The sequence below is a fragment of the Manacus vitellinus genome, unplaced genomic scaffold, assembly GCF_001715985.3.
Source record: "Manacus vitellinus isolate BGI_N305 unplaced genomic scaffold, ASM171598v3 scaffold_14_pilon, whole genome shotgun sequence".
Lineage (NCBI taxonomy): Eukaryota > Metazoa > Chordata > Aves > Passeriformes > Pipridae > Manacus > Manacus vitellinus.
Window position 1 is genome coordinate 10,082,849 of NW_021939063.1, and position 19,582 is coordinate 10,102,430.

The 19,582-nt window shown below is 44.3% G+C and overlaps 2 protein-coding genes across 4 annotated transcripts in view; one reads left to right on the forward strand and one right to left on the reverse strand.

Moving 5' to 3' along the window:
* SLC6A6 (solute carrier family 6 member 6) overlaps positions 1-16,885 on the reverse strand; it is a 57,017-nt gene extending 40,132 nt beyond the window's left edge. The window contains exons 1-4 of one of the 3 annotated variants that reach the window (XM_018068446.2): positions 16,740-16,885; positions 12,933-12,968; positions 10,325-10,390; positions 5,906-5,962 (exon numbers count right to left, since the gene is read on the reverse strand). In XM_018068446.2, the coding sequence (XP_017923935.1) occupies positions 5,906-5,962; positions 10,325-10,390; positions 12,933-12,968; positions 16,740-16,770 (190 nt within the window). In that variant the 5' untranslated portion in view covers positions 16,771-16,885. Of the gene's footprint in view, positions 1-5,905; positions 5,963-10,324; positions 10,391-12,932; positions 12,969-15,198; positions 15,214-16,739 lie in introns of those variants that run through there. The other 2 variants (XM_018068447.2, XM_018068448.2) reach the window with 2 other exon arrangements.
* LOC115307205 lies at positions 16,303-19,378 on the forward strand. The gene is made up of 3 exons (XM_029958212.1): positions 16,303-16,742; positions 17,878-18,183; positions 19,025-19,378. Exons 1-3 carry the CDS (start codon positions 16,517-16,519, stop codon positions 19,120-19,122), a joined length of 630 nt encoding a protein of 209 aa, XP_029814072.1. The 5' UTR covers positions 16,303-16,516; the 3' UTR covers positions 19,123-19,378.
* Positions 19,379-19,582: the final 204 nt, after the last annotated feature.

Consider the following 19,582-nt stretch of genomic DNA (forward strand, 5'->3'; position numbering starts at 1 on the left):
TAAAAACTCCTTTCCTGTTGTGTGGAGTGGAAAGGAGGAAAATTAATACCCACAAACTCCAATGCATTTCAGAGGGAACATGACCCTGTCCCTAAACAGAGGCTGGAGCAAAAATAATGCTTCCCAGCCTTAGGGATTGAGCCTGATTCCCAGGGAGATGGTTCAGGGCAGCCCTGGCCCCCACAGTGGTCAGTGAGGAAGAGCATGAGAGGCAGTGAAGTAGGGGACTGGCACACTGAGTCACACCGGTTGCAACTGTCCTCCTGAAATCTTTGTGGGCACAGCATCTCCTGTATCCTAGTGAGAAACCAAGTGACCTGCCCTGGAGAGTCATGATCCTCCTGCTCTGTCCCCTCCTCAAAGAAGAATGCCCAGGGGCGACTCTTGCAAGACAACCACGGGGAAGGAGAGCATAAAAGCAAGGGTTGGCAGAGGCAGAGAGAATGAAGGGAAACTGCTCGTCCTTTGTACACTGTATTGGTAATTATGTGGAGGAGAACAACCAGTTAAAACTTGGTTTTATTCACGTGAAGCCAACTGCTGACCTAATTTAATGCCTCTGGGTGTGCCAGCTCACAGCCTCCTGACTGTCAATAGGCTGGAAAGAAACACCAGCCCCCCACTGCCGTCCCTGCCTGCTCCCTCTGCTCCACCAGCTCTCATGGTGTGGAAGTGGAAAAACATTAATTTACTGGGTGACACCACCTCTTGAGGCCTTTGTCCTTATGACAGGGCCCTTAACAAAATGCAAGAGTATATCCACGTGGTGTGGCTTTCCAAGCAAGATGGGCATTGTCGAAGAAGATTCAACGAGCTGTGCATATCCTTGATTCTTCAACCACCTTATACCCTGAAGTTACACCTTTTGACCAAAGGAACAAGCACTGTCATATTTTGTTTTCAATTCTGAAGGTCTGCTCTTGAGTGGATTGCAATTCTCCAGCAAGTCTTGGTGTCAATTAAATTAGTTCTATTGCCACAAATAAACCACACCAAAATCAATAAGGGACGTCCTTCATCCTGCTATAAAAAAGGCAAAAACCTTAAAGCTCACAAAGCTTATGAACTTGACCAGTCAGTGGTGTGCACTGCGCCTATTGAATTTTTTGCATGTGATTAATGGTGTATTGATCCTGTGTGACACTTCTGCAAGGCATTTACAACACACGATAATGTCAGACAGCAACCTCTGCAAGCTACGATAACCGAGCTGTGCCTCAGTGCAGGAAAGAGAAACAATAAAGTAGCCATTTAGTAAAGCAAATGTGCAATAAGATGTATGAATTCACTATTTCATAGTAATTTTTTCTGGGGGAATAAATGATTTCACCCTCGCATGGGGTTTTTTTTTTCAGCTAATTCCAAATTCAGCCTTAAATTTACTGAGTTTACCAATGTTAATGTTCAGGGCTTTCTCGTAATTGAAGATTACTGTACTTTTTCAGTATGTTTTCTAAGTAAAAAACAGATATATGTATAGGATAATATGTTTTTGGAAAAACAAGTAGAGTCTTCCATAGCTAGTAAGGGCTTTGATCAGCTGTTGCTGTATCTGCCTAGACCATGTCCACACAAAGCTGGAGTTGTGTTTTTATTGCCTCTATCCATTCATCTTAACTTAATAACTGAGGATAGACTTCTATCCCACCTGTGGCAGCTGTTTAAACATGTCACCCAGTAACTTATTCCTACAAATCTAGATCCCCGCACCATCGGTGCAAGAGAACAATCCTTTCTTCTTCTTTGTTCCCATGCCCCATGTGCAGAACACCTGATTTTTATTTTTTTCTAGAATAGAGTAATGGAAGGAAGAGTTGTGCAACACGGCACCGTGGGTGGAAAACAGCCAGCCAACCTGTACCAGGAAAACAGCTATTACACGCACGCGATCCACAGCGTTAGTCCCATTACAGGGTTATAAAACCTGAGCCGGTTACAAAGCCCCGAGGGCTGGATCAGGAGCACTAAAACTTAATGGCAAGAGTGAGCTACTTTTCATTTTAGCCTTGACTTCTCCTCCACTCTGGCAGTAAATACCAGCAAAAATATGATTCAGTGACGGAAATGAGCTGTAATCTTTTAAGATGTGGAGACACAACCCTTGCTGCTGAACCAGGGGTACTCAGGTGACTGGGGTGCTTGGCCAGGGCACCGATGCTCAGAGGCCTTCAGTCATCAGAGATTTCCTAAGCACCCTGAGGTTTAATTTACTGTTGTTGTTTTCTTTCCTTCAAGTAAAAAAAAAAAAAAAAAAAAGGAACAGAAACTTTCAGCATATGAAGTTTCACACAGGAAATGAAATCAAAACCACTGATACAGCAGCGCAGAACAGCGCAGGGGGGGGTTCTGCAGAGGATATGCTAAAAGAAGAAGTGGCAACGCTGGTGAACAAGCTCACTGAGAGCCCAACTTTGCAAAACAGGTTGGTGAACTGTAGACTTTCACACACACAAAAAAAGCGAAGCTCTGTAGACACTATGATATTTATTTGCTTTCATGCAGCTGGTGCCAGGTGCTGGCTTGCACGGCTGGACAATGGCATGTTTTGTTTAATCCCAGAACAGCCTTGGCTCAGTCTCCAGCTGCAGTTCTGTCCTCTCAGCTTCCATGGCCTTCCAGAGCCACTCACCATGCTCCTGGAGGGCATTTGAGAAGGAATACTGCTATGATCTACAGGCCTCTCAATGGGCATTATTTGATCAAAATCACAGATTTTTGATCACTACCCATCTGCTTTGAAGTTCTGAGTTGGAAGTAAAACCTCTGGCATTGACCGCTAAACCAATATGCTTTTAAACATCATGTGACTCACACTGGTTCCCAACCAGAGGTGTATTTTCAGTTCACTTTTGCCAGGGCCTCCAACATCAGCTTTCACAGACCAAGAGCTGTGCTCGTTTTTATGTCAAGAGATATGAAAACCAAAGAGTGCCAGAACAAATACTTCACTTTTCCAAGGAAACTAACATACAAACCACTTCTGCATACCACAGTCTGCAAAGTGCAGAGCACACACCAAGCATGAACAAAGCCCTGAGCCCACACTCTACTTGGACAAAAGCCCCACAGAATTCACCCTGGAATTGCTGCCTCCAAAGGGAATTCTGTAAGAGCAAAGGCTGACTCCAATACAAGAAACAAGTATTTCAGTCCCACCTTTATACCAAGGTCAATCCCACTGGCTACAGGCACTTGTTTTCTCTGTTGGCTTTTGCAGGTAAGCTTCCCCAAATACAGCATGACAATATAGGAACAGCCTGAGTACTTTTCTCCATCTCTTATCTTTTAAAACAAATGCCAGCTGATGGTTTCACTGCAGGTTGCTTTTATAGCCCTAGCTTGATTACTGTAAACTCACCTTACTCTGTTACCAGCTCAAAGCTGAACAGTTGAGGATTTCTCTTAGTGCAATTTCACATCAGTGAACATGCTTACATTAGATACCAACGTGGCACATTAACCTTTAATATCTAAAGCTGTTTTCATCATGAATACAATTGTCTTTCATTATTTGCTAATTAGGGACAGGTGGTTAACTGTTTGCAGTTCCACTGTAACCGATGGGCACCTGACAAACAGCTGAGATAGCAACAAAAACAATTCATATGTAAACTAAAGGTAGAAAGTGAGAGACTTCCTTTCGTTTACTTGGCTGAATTTTTCTAAGTGACTACAAAGGCTACATGAACTTGTGGTAGTTTTGCAGGAGAAACCTCGGGGATTCAAAGTCCAATGTATCGCTTTCAATTCTCATGTGATTACTATCTTCCTATTAAATTTGACTTGTAATCTATAGCTTGTATACTGCACAGAGTGGAGAAGAGGGGACCTTCAACCCTATTAAGCAATAGCATCTTCCATTCTACATTTCCTCTACATGGCACAACACCTTTTTCACATTTGAAAGAGCAGTCCTCCACATCACCTAAGGAGGATCTGTATGAGGAGAGAGTATTGATTTGGTTACAGAAAGGGGAGGGCAGCAATGAAAGCAAGTCTGTCCTGTTAAATCTCAGTTTTAGAATCCTGCCTTGTATAAAAAGGGATAACAAAGGCTTTTGGTTGGTCATGTTTAAGTCTTTCCACAATCCACTATGGTAGCCCCATTTGTAAACTTTACTTTTGATAGAGCCTGATGGGAAATAAGGTGTTTGCATAAGCAATATACTTCTTGCTGATAAAGGAGAAATACCAAGAAAAAACACCTTATCTTGTCAGACTTGGAAGAGCAACCCTATGAAATTATTCTCATATTTCTCTTTCCTAGCAAGGGAGTTTTGGGGGTTTTTTGTCGCCCCAGAATAGCTAGATAATTATTGAAAATTCCCTAAGCTCACATGGTGAATCTGAGTGCAATTTTGCTTGCTTTCATCACAATTAAAATAACACTATTCTGACAAAGGGTGTTTTTTGGCCAGCTTATGGGGCAACCCATGAAAATTTGCTACCCAATCAAGCTCACAGATGCCCCTCTGCACGTCCAGAGCTCTCTGGCAGACAGCTGCAGGGCTGGGAAGGTGTTTAGCTGAGGAGCAGATGCTCTGTGCAGCATTAACTCCCTCACGTGGTTACAGCCACATGAGGAAACCAGCACGTAATGGCACAGCGAGGGCAGTTGGTGACTCACTAAATCCTAAACACCCCAAAGCTCTCTCCAAGGCTGCTAGAGAATGGGATTTGTAATTGAAAGGGGGAAAAGATGATTTTTACTCTTTAAATATCTATTGTCCTGACATAATTATGCATCAGACTCTTCAACTGATAACTTCAATTGGCACTTACTGAGGATTGGAAGAGAAGTGGAGTGAAATCCTGGTAAAAATTTCAAATAATTTCAGAGATACCCAAATTTCACCTACTATTTTCACCTTTTTTCAAATCTTGATTTTGTACCCATGTGAGTAAAACCACTGTCACCTCACTGACCTTCAGGAGTTCACTCCTGTTCTATGCTGGTATGAATGACTGACAGTGATAAGGAGTGAGGAGTTAATGACATTCACAGCATCATGGCTGAACCGGAACAGGAACTGCATAATAAACAGAACCATAAAGTAATTCAGGTCAGAAGGGACTTCTGGAGGTCATGTAAGCCCAGCTTCTTGCTCAAAGAAGGGCCAACATCAAAATCAGACTGGTTTGCTGACGGCCTTATCTGGTCAACCTCTGAAAATCTCAGTGTGGAGACCATACAGCCTCTGTGCAAACCCATCCCATTGCTTCACTCCTCTCAGGGAGAACTTTTTTTTCACATAAACAATCTCAATTGCTCTATCTGACATAGAAAGAAGATGACGAGGAAAAGGGAGAAGAGGATTAACACAAAACAGCAAGACAGTACCAAATGGAAGGCTCAATCTTCATATTCTGGTGCTGCACACATACAATACAAGCAGTTGGAATGCAAAAGGTACTGAGGGGGTGTGAGGTAAGTGACAAATGGTTAAGCTCCAGGTAAGTACAAAATAATCAACAGTCTCTGGTGGCAGCATATCAGACAATACTCATTTTATTGTCAGATTAAAACATATTCCTTTAAAAAACCAACCAAAAAACCCTACTGAGTGCTCCAATGCATGCCAAGCAATTATTGTTTTCCACAATGTGTCCTGTGACTCACTGTGCCACAATGAATTGGCATATGGTGCTCATTCAGGGTATATAACTCACACATTAGCTCTGAAGAGCTAATAGTTACTTGGACTGTAGTTAATTTTGGGGGTTTTTAATTTCCCCACGGCCATGCAATAAATGTCATGCTTATAATTGTATTATTATTATTTAAAAAAAAATGTTTTTAGTGGTAGGCAAGTGTCATTAACGCCTGAAATTTCTTGTATGCTATGAAAATTAATTCAGACAAACTCTGGCATGCGAAAGCACATAAATAATTGGTAAATACTACCTGTGGTCTTCTGGGTCCAGATTTGCCTGATGCCAAGAGCAATCAAATCCTTTTTGGCTGCAAAGGATAGGAGGGCACTCAACACCTTGCAGAAGGCACTCAGTACCTGGCAAAAATCAAGCTTTCTGTGTGCCAGCACCCCATGAAAGAGCAAACCTTAGCATGTGCAACAGAATTGGTTTTCTTCTCTTGCAAGGGAAGGCAACCTCCAAGAGAGACACAGAGCCAGCTCTCTGTAGGGTGACAAATACTCTTCCTGTCTGGAAAAGGGGCACTTTCTATGGTCACACGGCTTAAAAAAGAGCTTTAACTCTCTTATTGAAAGAGACATAAGTAACAGAGCATCTGTCTTTCGGTGAGTTTGCCCAAGAGCAAAAAAAATCCAGTTTTTATCACGGAGAAGGCACCAGAGATACTTAAAATCAGGGACTGAGTAGTAGCAAAAGAAACTGGGTGCGATTACAAGAAAATTCTTCTCTTGTAATCAAGATTACTCAAATGAGCCCAGGTTGCACCATGACTTGTGAATATGACCAAGAGAACATGACTCCAGAGGGCTAATGGAGCTTTCTACCATATTGAGATGATTTAATGGGGGTAAAAACCCTTTATAGGCAAGGTGTATGTAACACTTGTACACATATGACACAAGTCCACTGAAAGCAGTGCTATTCATTAGCAAAAGTGGATCAGTAAGATGGAAGTGGACCATTGGGATTTCACCCACATAGGGACTCAGAGCTACAGCAGAAATGCCACGGGTTTCAAAGTCAGCAGGACTGATTCCTGAACAAGGAGATCTCACTTCTGACATTATTTACACAACGATAAAGCAATAGCAATGCTACTGGAATCAACAAAGCTACGCTGGAATAAATCAGTTCAGAATTAGATCCTGAATTTGTATGTCTTTGAGCTAATTTCACAGGTATCAAACAACATTAACATCTCAAAATGTGACTTGGAAGGAGAATATAAACAAACATCTCAGCCTACAGCTCTATTGCTCCCTGATCCCTGAGGAGGCAATTATTCCCTCGGTGGTGTCCTGTATAGCCCAAATGCAATGACTGCCAATACAAATATTTTGTTCCTGTGTTTATGCTTTACAAAATGTGAATTTGGACTGGGTGGCCTCAGGTGTTCTCTTCGGTGTTTAACACAACAGGACCCTTAGCATGAAGAGTGATGGTGAACAAGGATCTGCTCTGCTTATTTCCTCACTTGGAATCTCCCGAACCGTTTACTTGTATGGGAGACAGCTGAAACTGTGCCTGAACCCAGACTGCCAGCATATGACCTTTCTTTCACTGCTACTCTGTAGGTTCTTTACTAGTGGTCACAAGATATTCTCTGTCTCCTCAGAAATTTCTTTGGTTTATTCAAACATTGGTTGCATCTCCCTCACCTACATTCCTCTGGGGAGAAGGACATAAAAAGGGCAAAAGTACATAAAAACTAAGTAGAGTCCAGGCCTTTTTCCAATCAAAAGTCATATTCATCTATGCAGAAATGCCAAAGTCTTCATTTCACCCAAGGAGATAAAACCAGTGTTTAGATAATAACACCTTTTCCTCAATGCAAAGAGAAGGAAATGCTGCCCTTGTCCAGATCCCAAATATTCATTCTCTTGTTGGCTAATTCATGACAGTGTTAGCTAGATTTTCATTATTGAGTATTATTTGTAGCTGCTGTTTTCATGAAGGAGCTGTAATAAACAAGTGAGATTTATGTTCTTTTTTTAAATTGCTTGAAATAATTAGCACTGTTAAATTTAGACTCTGAAAAGCCTACTGATTTCTCTATTTTTTCAATACAGAAGCTACAAAGCAATCTATCACCACCAATCAGGCCTGGGCCAGAAAAGTACGCACACCATATAACAACCAAAATGTTATTATGAAATAATCTAAGTTCTCTAAACAACCTTTTAAAAGTAAATGATGGCTGTGCTGAATTAAATGTTTTAACAGTTGCACTTTGTGTTATTCTTCTCAAGTCTAAATGCAGACAGGACTTTGTTTCATTCCTATTAGTGTCTGTACAGGTGCAAACGGGCATGCTGGACCTGGACCATGTTGATAAGCTCAATGGAAAGCAGGGCCAATACTGAGACCCAGACCCAGATCAGAATTTTGCAGCTGACTTCCTAGCTTGATGGTTTATACTGATTATTTATACTGCATCTAAAGCTCTGACCCACGCCAGACATTCAAATACCAAACTCGGAGCTTGTGGTTTGCCCTCATCTCTGCATCATTTACTTTTTCCACTCATTGCCCCTCAACCACAGCTTGCTGTATTGACAGTCCAGATACTTATTTAGAATAAGTAAACATTTTGCCCTCTCCAACCCAATTTGGCCATTTCACAGCCAGTGCTGCATTTCAGAGCCTAATCCAACAAACCTGCTTCAAGACAGCACCAAACAAACAACCTCTAAAAAGCTTTCCACTCATAGTTGAGGTTTTTTTTGGTTGGTTGGTCGATAGTTCTGTGACTCATCAGCCTTACAGTGTTTTTCTTGGTGCAGGTGCCACGATCTTGGCAGTCCAGGTTTCCTCAGTGCAGTGGGAAAGACAAGATGAAATACCAGGGGCCACGACAGAACTTGGCCTTAACAGTTCTACAAGAAGGGACTGATGTCGAGCACTACAACCCCAGAGGAGATGAGGAAAAGATGATCTGCTGTGGGAAAGACCACATCATGCCATGCATGTAAGACATATAGAAGCAAGATACTAATTCTATAATGAGGAAAGGTACAAATGAAGACAAGGAGAAGGCTAAACCTGTCAGTTTTTACATAATGAACTTTTTTAACTAGAGGAAGGAAAGGTTAGGGAAGGTATATAAACAAGAATGATGAAGCTGAGAAAGGAGTCCATACTAACATGCAGAAGACAGCAGTAATAGGTATCAAAATATAAAATCATAAGTACTTATTTGCTCTATATATGCTAAAACAGTAACAACTTCTATGTTAACGATAAAACCCCAGGGCATTAAAATAAACAAAGGCATGCTGTCTTAAGTAATTAATGGATAAAATAAGTGATTATTTTATCACTTATTTTATGGGATGGGGATTTAGTGCTAGGAAGGATAAAGCCCTACATCTCAGGAGAGCAGTGACATTGCCTGAGGAGCGGCTAGCAAAGCTGTGAATCCAAGAAAGACCTAAAGGTGATTGCAGGTAAGATTAGCCAAGTAATAGAGTTTCTCTGTGTGGTGCTACTGATTGATGCAGAAGGGTCAAAGGCCAAGCTATTTCTGTATGTGTACATGGGAAGGGATGACATGGAAATCTAAAGCATAATGCTGCATCAAAACAACCACAGTGAACAAATTATGACCTGTTCAAGTCTCCACAGATTAGAAAGGAGATAGAGAAATTAAAGGAAATACAAATAAGGACAATAAAAGTGATCTAAGGAAAGAGTAGCAGTGCTAAAATTAATATGTTCTATAAATGAGAAGACTCCTGGGCTGAGATCCAGCTATAAATACCTTCAAGGTACTGTGTGTAGAGGAAGGTAATTAATCTAGCTCAAAAGATAGTAGGACAAGAAGCAACTGCTTGAATTTAGGAATGGAAAAATTCAGGATATATAATAAGAAAAAGTTGTTTGAAGAGACACATCTGCTCAACAAGGTAGACTCCCAAGGTGATAGCTAAGGCACACTTACTGTATGCAATCCAGAACAGGTTGTATGAGGAAGGAGCTCTGGGAAATTTTGCCATCATAGCTTTCTACTCTCCAAGGAGATCACCACAGTCCAACCTACTTATCTTTTTGTCTTGTTCTTTATGAGTTATCTTAAAGACTGCTTTTCTATTTAAAAAACCCCAAGAAAACACTCAACCTATATATCCATGTAGTGACAATACATCTACACCAGAGCCCAGAAAATGGGGGTGTGCAGCGCTCCAATGTGTATGTCAGGTAATGGCAAACCTCTCTGACTCTCTTCTGGCTATTCAGTGGTGTGTGCAATTTGAGTCTGTTGGGTGCTGGGCATGAGAGTGTCAGCAAGAAAAAAAATGCTGACCCAGAGCTCAGATTATTCCAAGTATCTGAACATCGAGATCAAAGGCCAAAGTGGGAACTACCTCTTGTGATACTCGTGGTCTTCCTCAGCCTTGTATTAAGACATCCTGCACAGAAGCTTTCAGTGTCACTGCATAAATTATGTACTTTGATTTATGATTAGCTGAAAACCAACTCCAGCAGTATTTTAATAACCCTCAGGAGCTCTTAATAGAAAATAAAGAAGAAAATAAAATAAAAACCCCCACACATTTGCAACAGACCTTACAGTTTTCAATGACAAATGGGTACACACAAACGTGAGGAATATAAACCCCGAGTACCGTTATACCCTCCCTTAAACAAATCCCATCCCAACTGCACTCACCAATCGGGACTTCTGTCCCCTCCTCAATGTAGATGGGCAGTGGTGATTCCTCCATAGGATGAGGCACTGATGGAAAGTAATGAATTGTGGTAGTATTTGTCGCAAAGTGACTACAATAAGATGGTCCCTTTCTTATCATTACAACTACATATGGCTGGTTACTATCACAAAGAACCCCTTCTCAAAGTGGTCACCTCCTGTCACAGTGATCGGTCCAAGTCAGAGTCTGAGGGGTTAAGCCCCACCGAGCATTCACTGCCGCAGGAGTCAACCCCCTCTGAATAGGGCCTGGGAGAGATCCCTGCCCTGGATGCTTCACCATCCTGCCATTTCGTTATAGCCTCACTACTCCTTTCCCTGGAGTTTAACTCTCCTTTGGAAACTCACACAGTTGAAGAAGCCAAGGGGAGCCAATGCACAGACAGGCACAAATAGAGTTATCGAGTCAAAGTCATAATATTTCATGCACAGAACCAGAAGAGAGAGGCTCTGATGCTCAAAGCTTGCCGTTAGCTGTTGAAAAGCCACAGCAGGTGATGGAAGGCTGCACCGCAAATGGCCTCTGGACCACTGACTGTTCATCACTCATTTTGGAGTGTATCTATTGGAGTTAAGAATTCTCGATTCCTTCTTTGTGATACTGCAGTCTCCAGGCAAAACTCTTCAGATCTGCACTGCAGGCTTATTCTGCAGTTTCCAGACACCACACAGTCACTGCTGCAGGGTTTGTCTGTTTGGGTTCTTCTCTATTTGCGAGCTTCTTCTCTTAAAGGTGTTTTTGTTGCACTGTTTCCCATTTATAATCTCTGGGAAGCTATGCTTCACAGGATTTTCAAGAGATTTGAACTTCCTACACTAGAATGAAATAATAATGAGCTACAAATGTTGAAAATGGTCACACACAAAAAGCTTTTGGATTTTTTCCTTCTCTGTTACCTTTTAAAAATGATGATGTACCTTCTCAAAGATACAAATGCTTAACCTAGTCTCAGCTAGGATTCCCAGGAGCAGGGAAGGAGGATTCTTTAATCCTTTGTAGGGTATTCTTCACTTACTACTGGGTTTTTAGGGGGTTTTTTTTTGAAAGAGTATCTTATCATATCCATAAAACCAGCCAAAGAACACTTATGGTTTAAAGCTATTAAATAAAGCATCTTACAGTGTTTCTGCTAGCAACACAACCAGAATAAAGATTTTTTTTAACAGATGCTTGACTAGCAATGGGTGTAATATAAACCCCACGCTGGTGCTTTGTGGGATGCAAAGGGCTGCCAGTTCCCTGCCTTTACCTAAGCCCACCCCTCGCTCACGTGGAAGATGAAGGGAAGCACAGGGGAGAGGAAGAGCAGAACACGGTTGCCTACAGAACTACTGTACAAGCCACAGAAGTCATGGTCTACCGGGACGCCTTGCGCAAGCCACGTTTATCTAGAAGCTGAACTAACATTCCAGCTCAACAATAGCAAAAAAACATTTGTTACCACACGGCGTTTTGCTACATATTAACCAGCAGTTGCTACGCAAGCATAATGGAGTGCTGCAGTTCCGAGATACATGTTATTTATAAAATAATAATAAAAAAAATAAATGTTGACTTATGGAAAATCAGCCTGAGGGGAGTGCTCGTGGGCTTGCCATGCCACTGGACACAGTACATGCTTGGAAGTTATGCAAAGCGGGCCCTGCATTGGGAACAATGCAGTCTTTTTCCTTGCTAACCTAATTTTGCATAAAGGCAACGAGAGTCTTCATCTATGCAGCCCCTTAAAACATTTAATCAGATTTATTTACTAGGAAGAAATACCAGAGCAGAGCTTCCTATACTACTCAACAGCTTTCAAATCTGAGATCTGCAAAAAAACCAGGTCACTAGATGGTGTGGCAAAAAAAAGCCTGTTGTATTTTTAAGACATAACAGCTTTCTCGGTCCCATGATGAACACTTTACCAGGCTCCCCCTGACAGAGCAGCCAGGCTGGAACCAAATGCTTTCACAAAACATTTGCAAGAGTATTCACCAATGGCTGCTGGCATCTACTCTTACTTTAATGGGTATCACCATAGGTTGTAGAAAAGACCTGAAATAACTGTAGGCTATTTGAGGCCAAATACACGTATACACACTCTCTCTTACCCACACGTATACAGGCACACACTAGTACACGTGCACGCAAACAAATGGCTCTATGGGCAGAACTTGGATTCTGTAGGATCCAAGGCAGAAAAGCTGATTTTTGTCACAGGGTTTGGGAATCAAGGGCTCTGGGGTGCTAAAATCAAGTTCTCACTTCTGGGTCTCCTCTGCTTCAGGCAAACCAATTTAACATTATCCCTCTGGGATTTACACACCAGCTTTATGGACATGCTGCTTAAATGTCTGCAAAGTGCTTTGCAATGGTTTCTAAATTCTGCAGTGATATGCACAGAAGAACTGCACAGATAGGTTTAAGATAACAGTTGCTGAGCATTATTGCTGTATAACTACAGTCTATTTTTACATGCTCTATACTTGGTTTCTATAAACAGATGGTAAGTGTTCAGTATTTGAACGTTTTAATGAGCTTTATAAGCCTTTTGTAATTTCATAAACAAGTATAAATAACACTTACATGAAGTAGAGTCTCTCCTGAATGTATTTTCTCTTCCTGTTTGGGGAAAAAAAAAGAGAAAAACAAAAGGGAAAAATATTTTAAAGGAAAAAAATAGGTCTAGCAAGATAAGTCAGACATGTTTCAACGTTATCATGCATCATGTTTCTTAATTTCATCAGTATGATCTTACACTTGAAGAACATCAAGACACTGAACATAGTACCAATGCCAAAACAGGATATCATTTCTCATGTGCTTCATCCCATGTAAAACATTGCAGAAGATTTGCCTACACTATCTAAAAAGCAGGAAAATTACAGTAGAGCAGTGAAATAAAATGCAAATGCCACGTGATCTGAAGAAAAAAAATGAAACAAAAAAATGAACTTTTAACTACATTCCAGCTCACTGATAAGCCCATGGCTCAGCGTACGGGTTGCTCTCCTACCCGTGGACAGCTGACCTGCACCAACACCCTGGAGCAGGGCACTCCTGCTGTGTTAGGGCACGGCATGGCACCGTGGTTTTTCCATGCACTGGCTGTATTCAAGCTCAGGTTGGGCAACCACAGCAGCGAAGGCATCCTTCGAGGCTGCGACAATGCCGAGCGACAGAGAACCACAACAGGAAACCCAGTAACTGCTGAAATGCACAAACCTTCCCAACAGCTGATGGCCCTTAACAGCCACGGGCTTCCCACCCCGCTGCCTCCCACCCAAAGCTTGGTGGCATTTGATTCATGTTCCCCTTCCACCAGCATAGCTCGTGGGTTTGGTGGATGCTCCTGGAGCAGGGTTTAGGGCTGCTGTAAATCCAGACACACTGAAGAGACTGATAGAAATACAGAAGACGCTGCAGGACACCAGCCATGGTTTCACATGGTGTCACAGACTGGCAGCACAGCAGCCCTTCCAACACTAGGTTTTTGGGGAAAAAGGATAATGAAGAGCAGCAGTTTCACTTAATTTCTACTTCATTACCTTATATCAATATTAGCTACTATGTAACCAACTTAAAGGGTAGTGCCTTGGGATGATACTCAGCTTGCACAAATCAATTAAATCCATGGCACTGCAACAGCTGAGGATTCAAGTAAATACGCATGTATGGAACAAATTCAACAAATATTAATTCACTGCATTCTCATCTTTTTCTTCCAAATACCAAGGACCCAATCCTGCAAGCTGCATGCTCAGAGTAGCACTAGAATAAACTTGAGTTCTGTGTATAGAGCTCTTACTGAAGTAGACTCAGGATTACTTTAAAAAACATAACCCTGATCCATTCTGGTCATGTAAATTAAGTTAGTGATGAAAGAAGTCGAAGGCACTAATCCTACTGAGTAATCTATTCAAAGCTTCACTTCTTAAATGATCTACAATTTATTCATATGACAATCAAATAAGCATTACTTACAAAAGGCTTTAACTACCAGTGCTTTCCCATCCATTTTTACGTGTTGCAATACGGTTAAATTTAAAAGAAACTAATCAGCACTATCTTTTCAGAGTTGTTTGCCAGCATGGTTAAAACCCCAGGCAGGGCACCACTGCTGACTCCCCTTACTGGTGGAACTGGCAACACTGCCATTGGGGCATCGGGGCAATGTTGCCCTGTTACCCACTGAGGCAAAACTATGGGGCACTGGAAAACCTAGAAAGGGCAAAATTAAAATAATAGAGGGTTGCCACTAAGTCTTGAGGTGCACTGATGAAAATCCTGGGAGTATCACTGCCTGGGAAACATGGCAGCCTGTTGAAAGTGCCTGAGAGTCTTTTTGGAAACATTCAGCCCATAAGACCTGGCTGGAAGCCACTAAGATACACTAAGAGTATTGATTAAAAAAACCCTCACTGAAATACTAGCAATGATTAGCTGTAAGACAAGATCCTCACTGAGGCTTTACAAACAGGATTCTGCTCAGGCACAGGAGGTTTCCCAAGCACTCTGTAGCAAGAGCAAGCCAATCTAAAGTGTCTTCCTAGTTTTCCCAGGCAATATAACACCTCTTCTCTGACAGCATTTCACACTGACTGAAGCCTCCTGCTACAGCCCCAACATTTCACCTCTGACATGAAAGCACCAGGGAACCCAAAACCTACACATTAGGGACTACCAACAAAGAGCTGAACGCCAAATTTAGCTCCTGGTTACAGCAAAATAAAACAAAAGTCAGTAGCATTTGAAAGATTCCCAGTTTCTACTGGACTCCAGAACAAGATTCCTAAGCAAACAAGCCAAATGCCCTAGGATTTTGATTTAGCATCCCCGAGCACGCAACCACCTTCTTGGGGCCTCCAGGTATCACGGTGCCACCTGTAATCTCCTGTCTTTTGCGAAGTATGACAGAAAATAACCCTCGCAGCGCACGGTGAAAGAAGCAGGTTAATAAATGACAGCAAGAAGCGGCCTTTCCTCTCCCGGCCCGGGGTCGGGGTCCCTCCCCACCCGGGCAGCACCTAGGGAGCGGTGAAGGTGTCTGTCGCCCTCCAGTGGGAGCTTCCTTAGCACAGCCCAAAGCGTGAGAGGTGGGAACAGGGAGGGACAGAGGTGAAAGGCAAATACAGGGGGGAAGAAAAAAAAAAAAAGAACATGCAAAGCAGATAAGAGTCAGTTTAAGAAGCAGCACGAAGATACTGTCTCTGATAGTGCCAAAAATAAAGTTTCCAGTGTCAGTTTAACCAGGCAACACAGCCATTCTCTCTTCACACTCGTGCTTCAGCCTTGACTTAGTCCAGGCAAGGGACACTGTCATGCTGCTGGCTGCCTCAGCTGCTCACACATTTTGCTTTAAAAAAAAACCCCCAATAACCTTCGGGAAAACCTTTCCGTAACACAGCAGTCAGCTCTCCTGAATGTGGACCCAGAGGTAAAGAGCCCGCTGTCAACAACCATCAGAGTTTTCACCAAAGCCTCTCCCCTCCAAATTCCACCGCAGCAGGTTTTAACGGGTTGATTTACCCTCAAACCTAAACTCATAAAATCTAAACTGGTAGCAACTGTCATCTGAGCCCCAAATTACACAGCTGATGACATATGCCCCTGTCAGGGCTGCCTCACTGTTTTCCTAGTCCAAAACTGAAAACATTTTCACATGCAAGCAATAAAAAAAAAATGCAGTTACCAAAATAGCACTATCAACGTAACCAGCTCCTCTCGGCACATTTTCTTAATGCCTTTCCCAATACGGTTAAAAAAATGGGAACTAACAAAAAAAAAATCCATCTTTACACCTTGGCACAAACTGTGCTGAAATACGTGTGGGGTTGTATTTAGTTGTGCTTATCTGGATTCTCTCCCACTACTTTTTTCCTTTTTTTTTTTTTTTGCTTCATCTATGCTTCCCTTTAAACGCAGCTCTTACTAAACAGCAGAAATCAGCTTTCACAATTTCTAAATACCAAATTTTGTCACTCTCGGAGCTGCCTAAGGATAACACAGCTTGCCTTCAGCTTCATAAATAACACATACTCTGCACATTTCTTCGCCTGGGTGAAATAAATTCTCCCATGTTCTTATATGGAAACCTTGTGAGTCCTCCCACGTAGCGCCTGGTACAATATTCAGGCAGCGATGGGCATTCATTATCTTAAAGCCAGCGGATGAATTTCGGATACAAGTTACCCCCAGACGAACCCAAAATGATCAACCCTTCACACCACGCTGAGCTCAGTAACCTGCTCTGTGCAGTCCCTGCATTTTATTTCCAAGCCCCAATCACAACTTTGATTTCAGCATCAAACCAACGAAATAAATGGAAAACGAAGGGAATAAAAAGGAAAACGAGGGAAACAGTAAGAAAGCAGCAGCAGCGTTATTACCCACCAGGTAGGCCCATTAGCATCAGATGTAGCATTGCCCGTACCAGCCTCTCCACTCGAGGTTAGCGCACGGCAGCCAGAGAAAACACGGCGGGGAGGGGTGGGAAGGAGAGAGAAAATGGACAAAAATAGCCGGGGAGAGAAGCGTGCGCCCTAGATGTGCTGGAGGGCCGCCAGCAACGGGGAATTGCCGAGAACTGTTATCGCCAAAAAAAGTTAACGCAAGGTGGGGGGAGGTGTGGGGTAAATAATCGCCGGGAAGCAAAAACCCCGCCGGGGTAATGGGAAAGCTGGGGAGGAGGGGGCTGGAAGGAGAAGGATGAATTAACAAATAAACGTAAGAGGGGGAAGGGAAAGCGCGCCCGCGGGGCACCCCGAGCCGGGGCGGACAAAGGGACGACGATGCCGCCGCCACCGGCCCGGCTCGGTTCGCTCCGCTGGGCGCGGAGCGGCCGCCCCTTTGTTCGCAGAGAGGGGGGATCCGGGGCGATCCGCGCCGGCCCGCGCGCCACCACCGCAGCGGCAGCAGCGGCAGCGGCAGCAGCGCAGCCCCGCGCCGCCCGCCCCCCTCCCTGCCGGGAGGCGCCGGTAACCTGCGTCGCTGGCCGCGGTGCCTGCGCGCCGCTGCGCCCTGCGGCGGTGGCGGCGCGTCCGGCGGAGCGGTGCGGCGCGACTAAGCAGCGCCGAGCTGGAGAAACGGTAATTTATAAGCGCTTTCTTCCTGACCTTCGTGTCTGTTGTCTAATGAGGGAGCTTTGAGCATCACCATCCTGCTGAGTGGGAAAAACACCGGCACGGCCTCTTCTTTGCTGGGGAGGGGGGAGCTAAGGAAGGGGTGTGGGGGGAGGCAGGGGCCATGCCGCAGACACGGGCGGCCGGAGCCCGGGCTTTGGCAGGCGGCCGCGGGCGGCGGGGAGGGGTGGGCGGGTGCGGGCAGCGGCCGCCGCCACCCGGGGGGCCGCCCCGGGCCGCCCGCCTCCCCCGCGGCCTGCCGCGGCCAGGGGAGCGGGGCTGAGCCGGGGCCGGCCCGCGTCCGCGGCGGGGAAGGAGCGGAACGAGGCTCCCAGCCGTCGCTCTCCTCTCGCTATTTTTTTATTTTCGTGCGTTCTTTTTAATCGTTATTTTTTTATCTTCACACAAAGAGCGCCCTTCTCGCAGTCAAAGCATCCCACGGCGCTGTCACCAGCTCTGCCCGTCGCTGCGCCCGGGCTCTGGCTCTGATCTTCCGCGGCCACTTTTCTTCCCGGGAAACTGTACTCTGGACCCGGTGCCGCCCTGCCAGGCTTTGGAGGCGTTTGGTCTCGGCAGCCGTGTGCTGCTGGAGAAGGCAGCACGGGAGCGTGGCCTGGCAGGTGCCTGGGCGGCCGGGATCTCCTTGCTCTGCTCTGCCGCTTCCCAAAAGCGCAGTCCCCGACACCGGGCAGTCCCAGTCGCAGCTGGAGAACAAAGTACGGCCGGGGCGATCGGCAGGGAAAATGAGCAGGGCAACGTTTTGTCTTGCGCTGGGTTTCACAGAACCGAAAGCTGGTGCTTTTCCCCTGCAGGCGAACGGGTATATGACTCAAATATGTCCTCGCCCTCCTACCTGCATCCCCTCTGGTTCTCTTAATGAAAGGGTACAGCAGCACACAGAGTCGTGAGGAATTTTCATATAACCCCTGCTGAAGACTTAGTAAGATCCTCTGTACTGCAAAATACCGTTTGCATTGTGGGAGCAGAGTAGTGGTGAGAGGATATTTTGGGCCATCTGTGTTTCGCAGAAGTCCCGTGGCGCTAAAGACACTGGGAACAGCAGAGATGCACCAAAGAAGAGTGAACAGTCCCCACAGCTCTGCTCTCCAGGCTTTCCTGGATACATGATGCTACCTTCCTACACCACAAACTAGGACAGCAGTCATTGGGAGCCCACCTCTGGAGCCCGTTGCCTATGCACAGGCTTCTGGGGGAACAAATTCCACCACAGCAGCCTCCAGGGAGGTCTCTAGAAAAGGCTGATTTCCTTAGTTGGTTCTTGCAAAAGCTGCACCCCTTCTGCACACTCCTTGCTGGCAGTACAGGATGCCAAACACACTGTGCCACAGTCACACATCCAATTTGCCCTGACTGCAGTGCCCATGTGATTTTCCAGTATCTGAGCAGATTTCCAAAGTGAGTAGGTTTTTAGCTGAAAAAGAGATATATGCAGCTAATTGATGTCATATCTCCACTGAACAGCCTGGTTTAAACTTGTAACGATGTAGTCCATGCTGCCACCTACGTCTTCTGATTCAGCTTTCTTGTGTACTGCAGCTTCGATTCGTAGGCATCCTTCAGAAGGCAGCTCACATTTTGTGAGACTCCACGAGGGACTACAAACACAGGCGAGCTCTGGCTACACTAGGGAATGAAGCAAAACGTTTCTCACTGGTGCAGCCACTTGTTTGGTTGCAGTGAGGATGCCTTGATGCAGATTAGGAACAAGCAGTCACATCAGTGAAATGTAAGTAGCGGCTGGAGCCTCGTCTGTATGAAGGATCCTGCCAGCACAGCTGTACCAGTGACAGCAGTGGAATATTTTGCTCAAGTTCTCTAGGGGAATCAAAGCCTGTATTTTGTCTCTGGCTTTCTCTGTTCTGTTGCTCCTCACTCATTAAAAGTCAGACACACAAAGCACATGGTTGCTCTCTGTGTTTAAAAAAAATTATGTTCGGGGTAAAAAACCAGCAGCCAAAGCTGTTTTGAAGTCAGAGGCGTGTACACAGTACCTGGAACTAAGTGGAATAATAATAATAATAATTAGTCCTTTTGTGTCATAGATATGCACATGGCTGTTTGCTATTTCATTATGAGACAGCACAACTTCTGAGA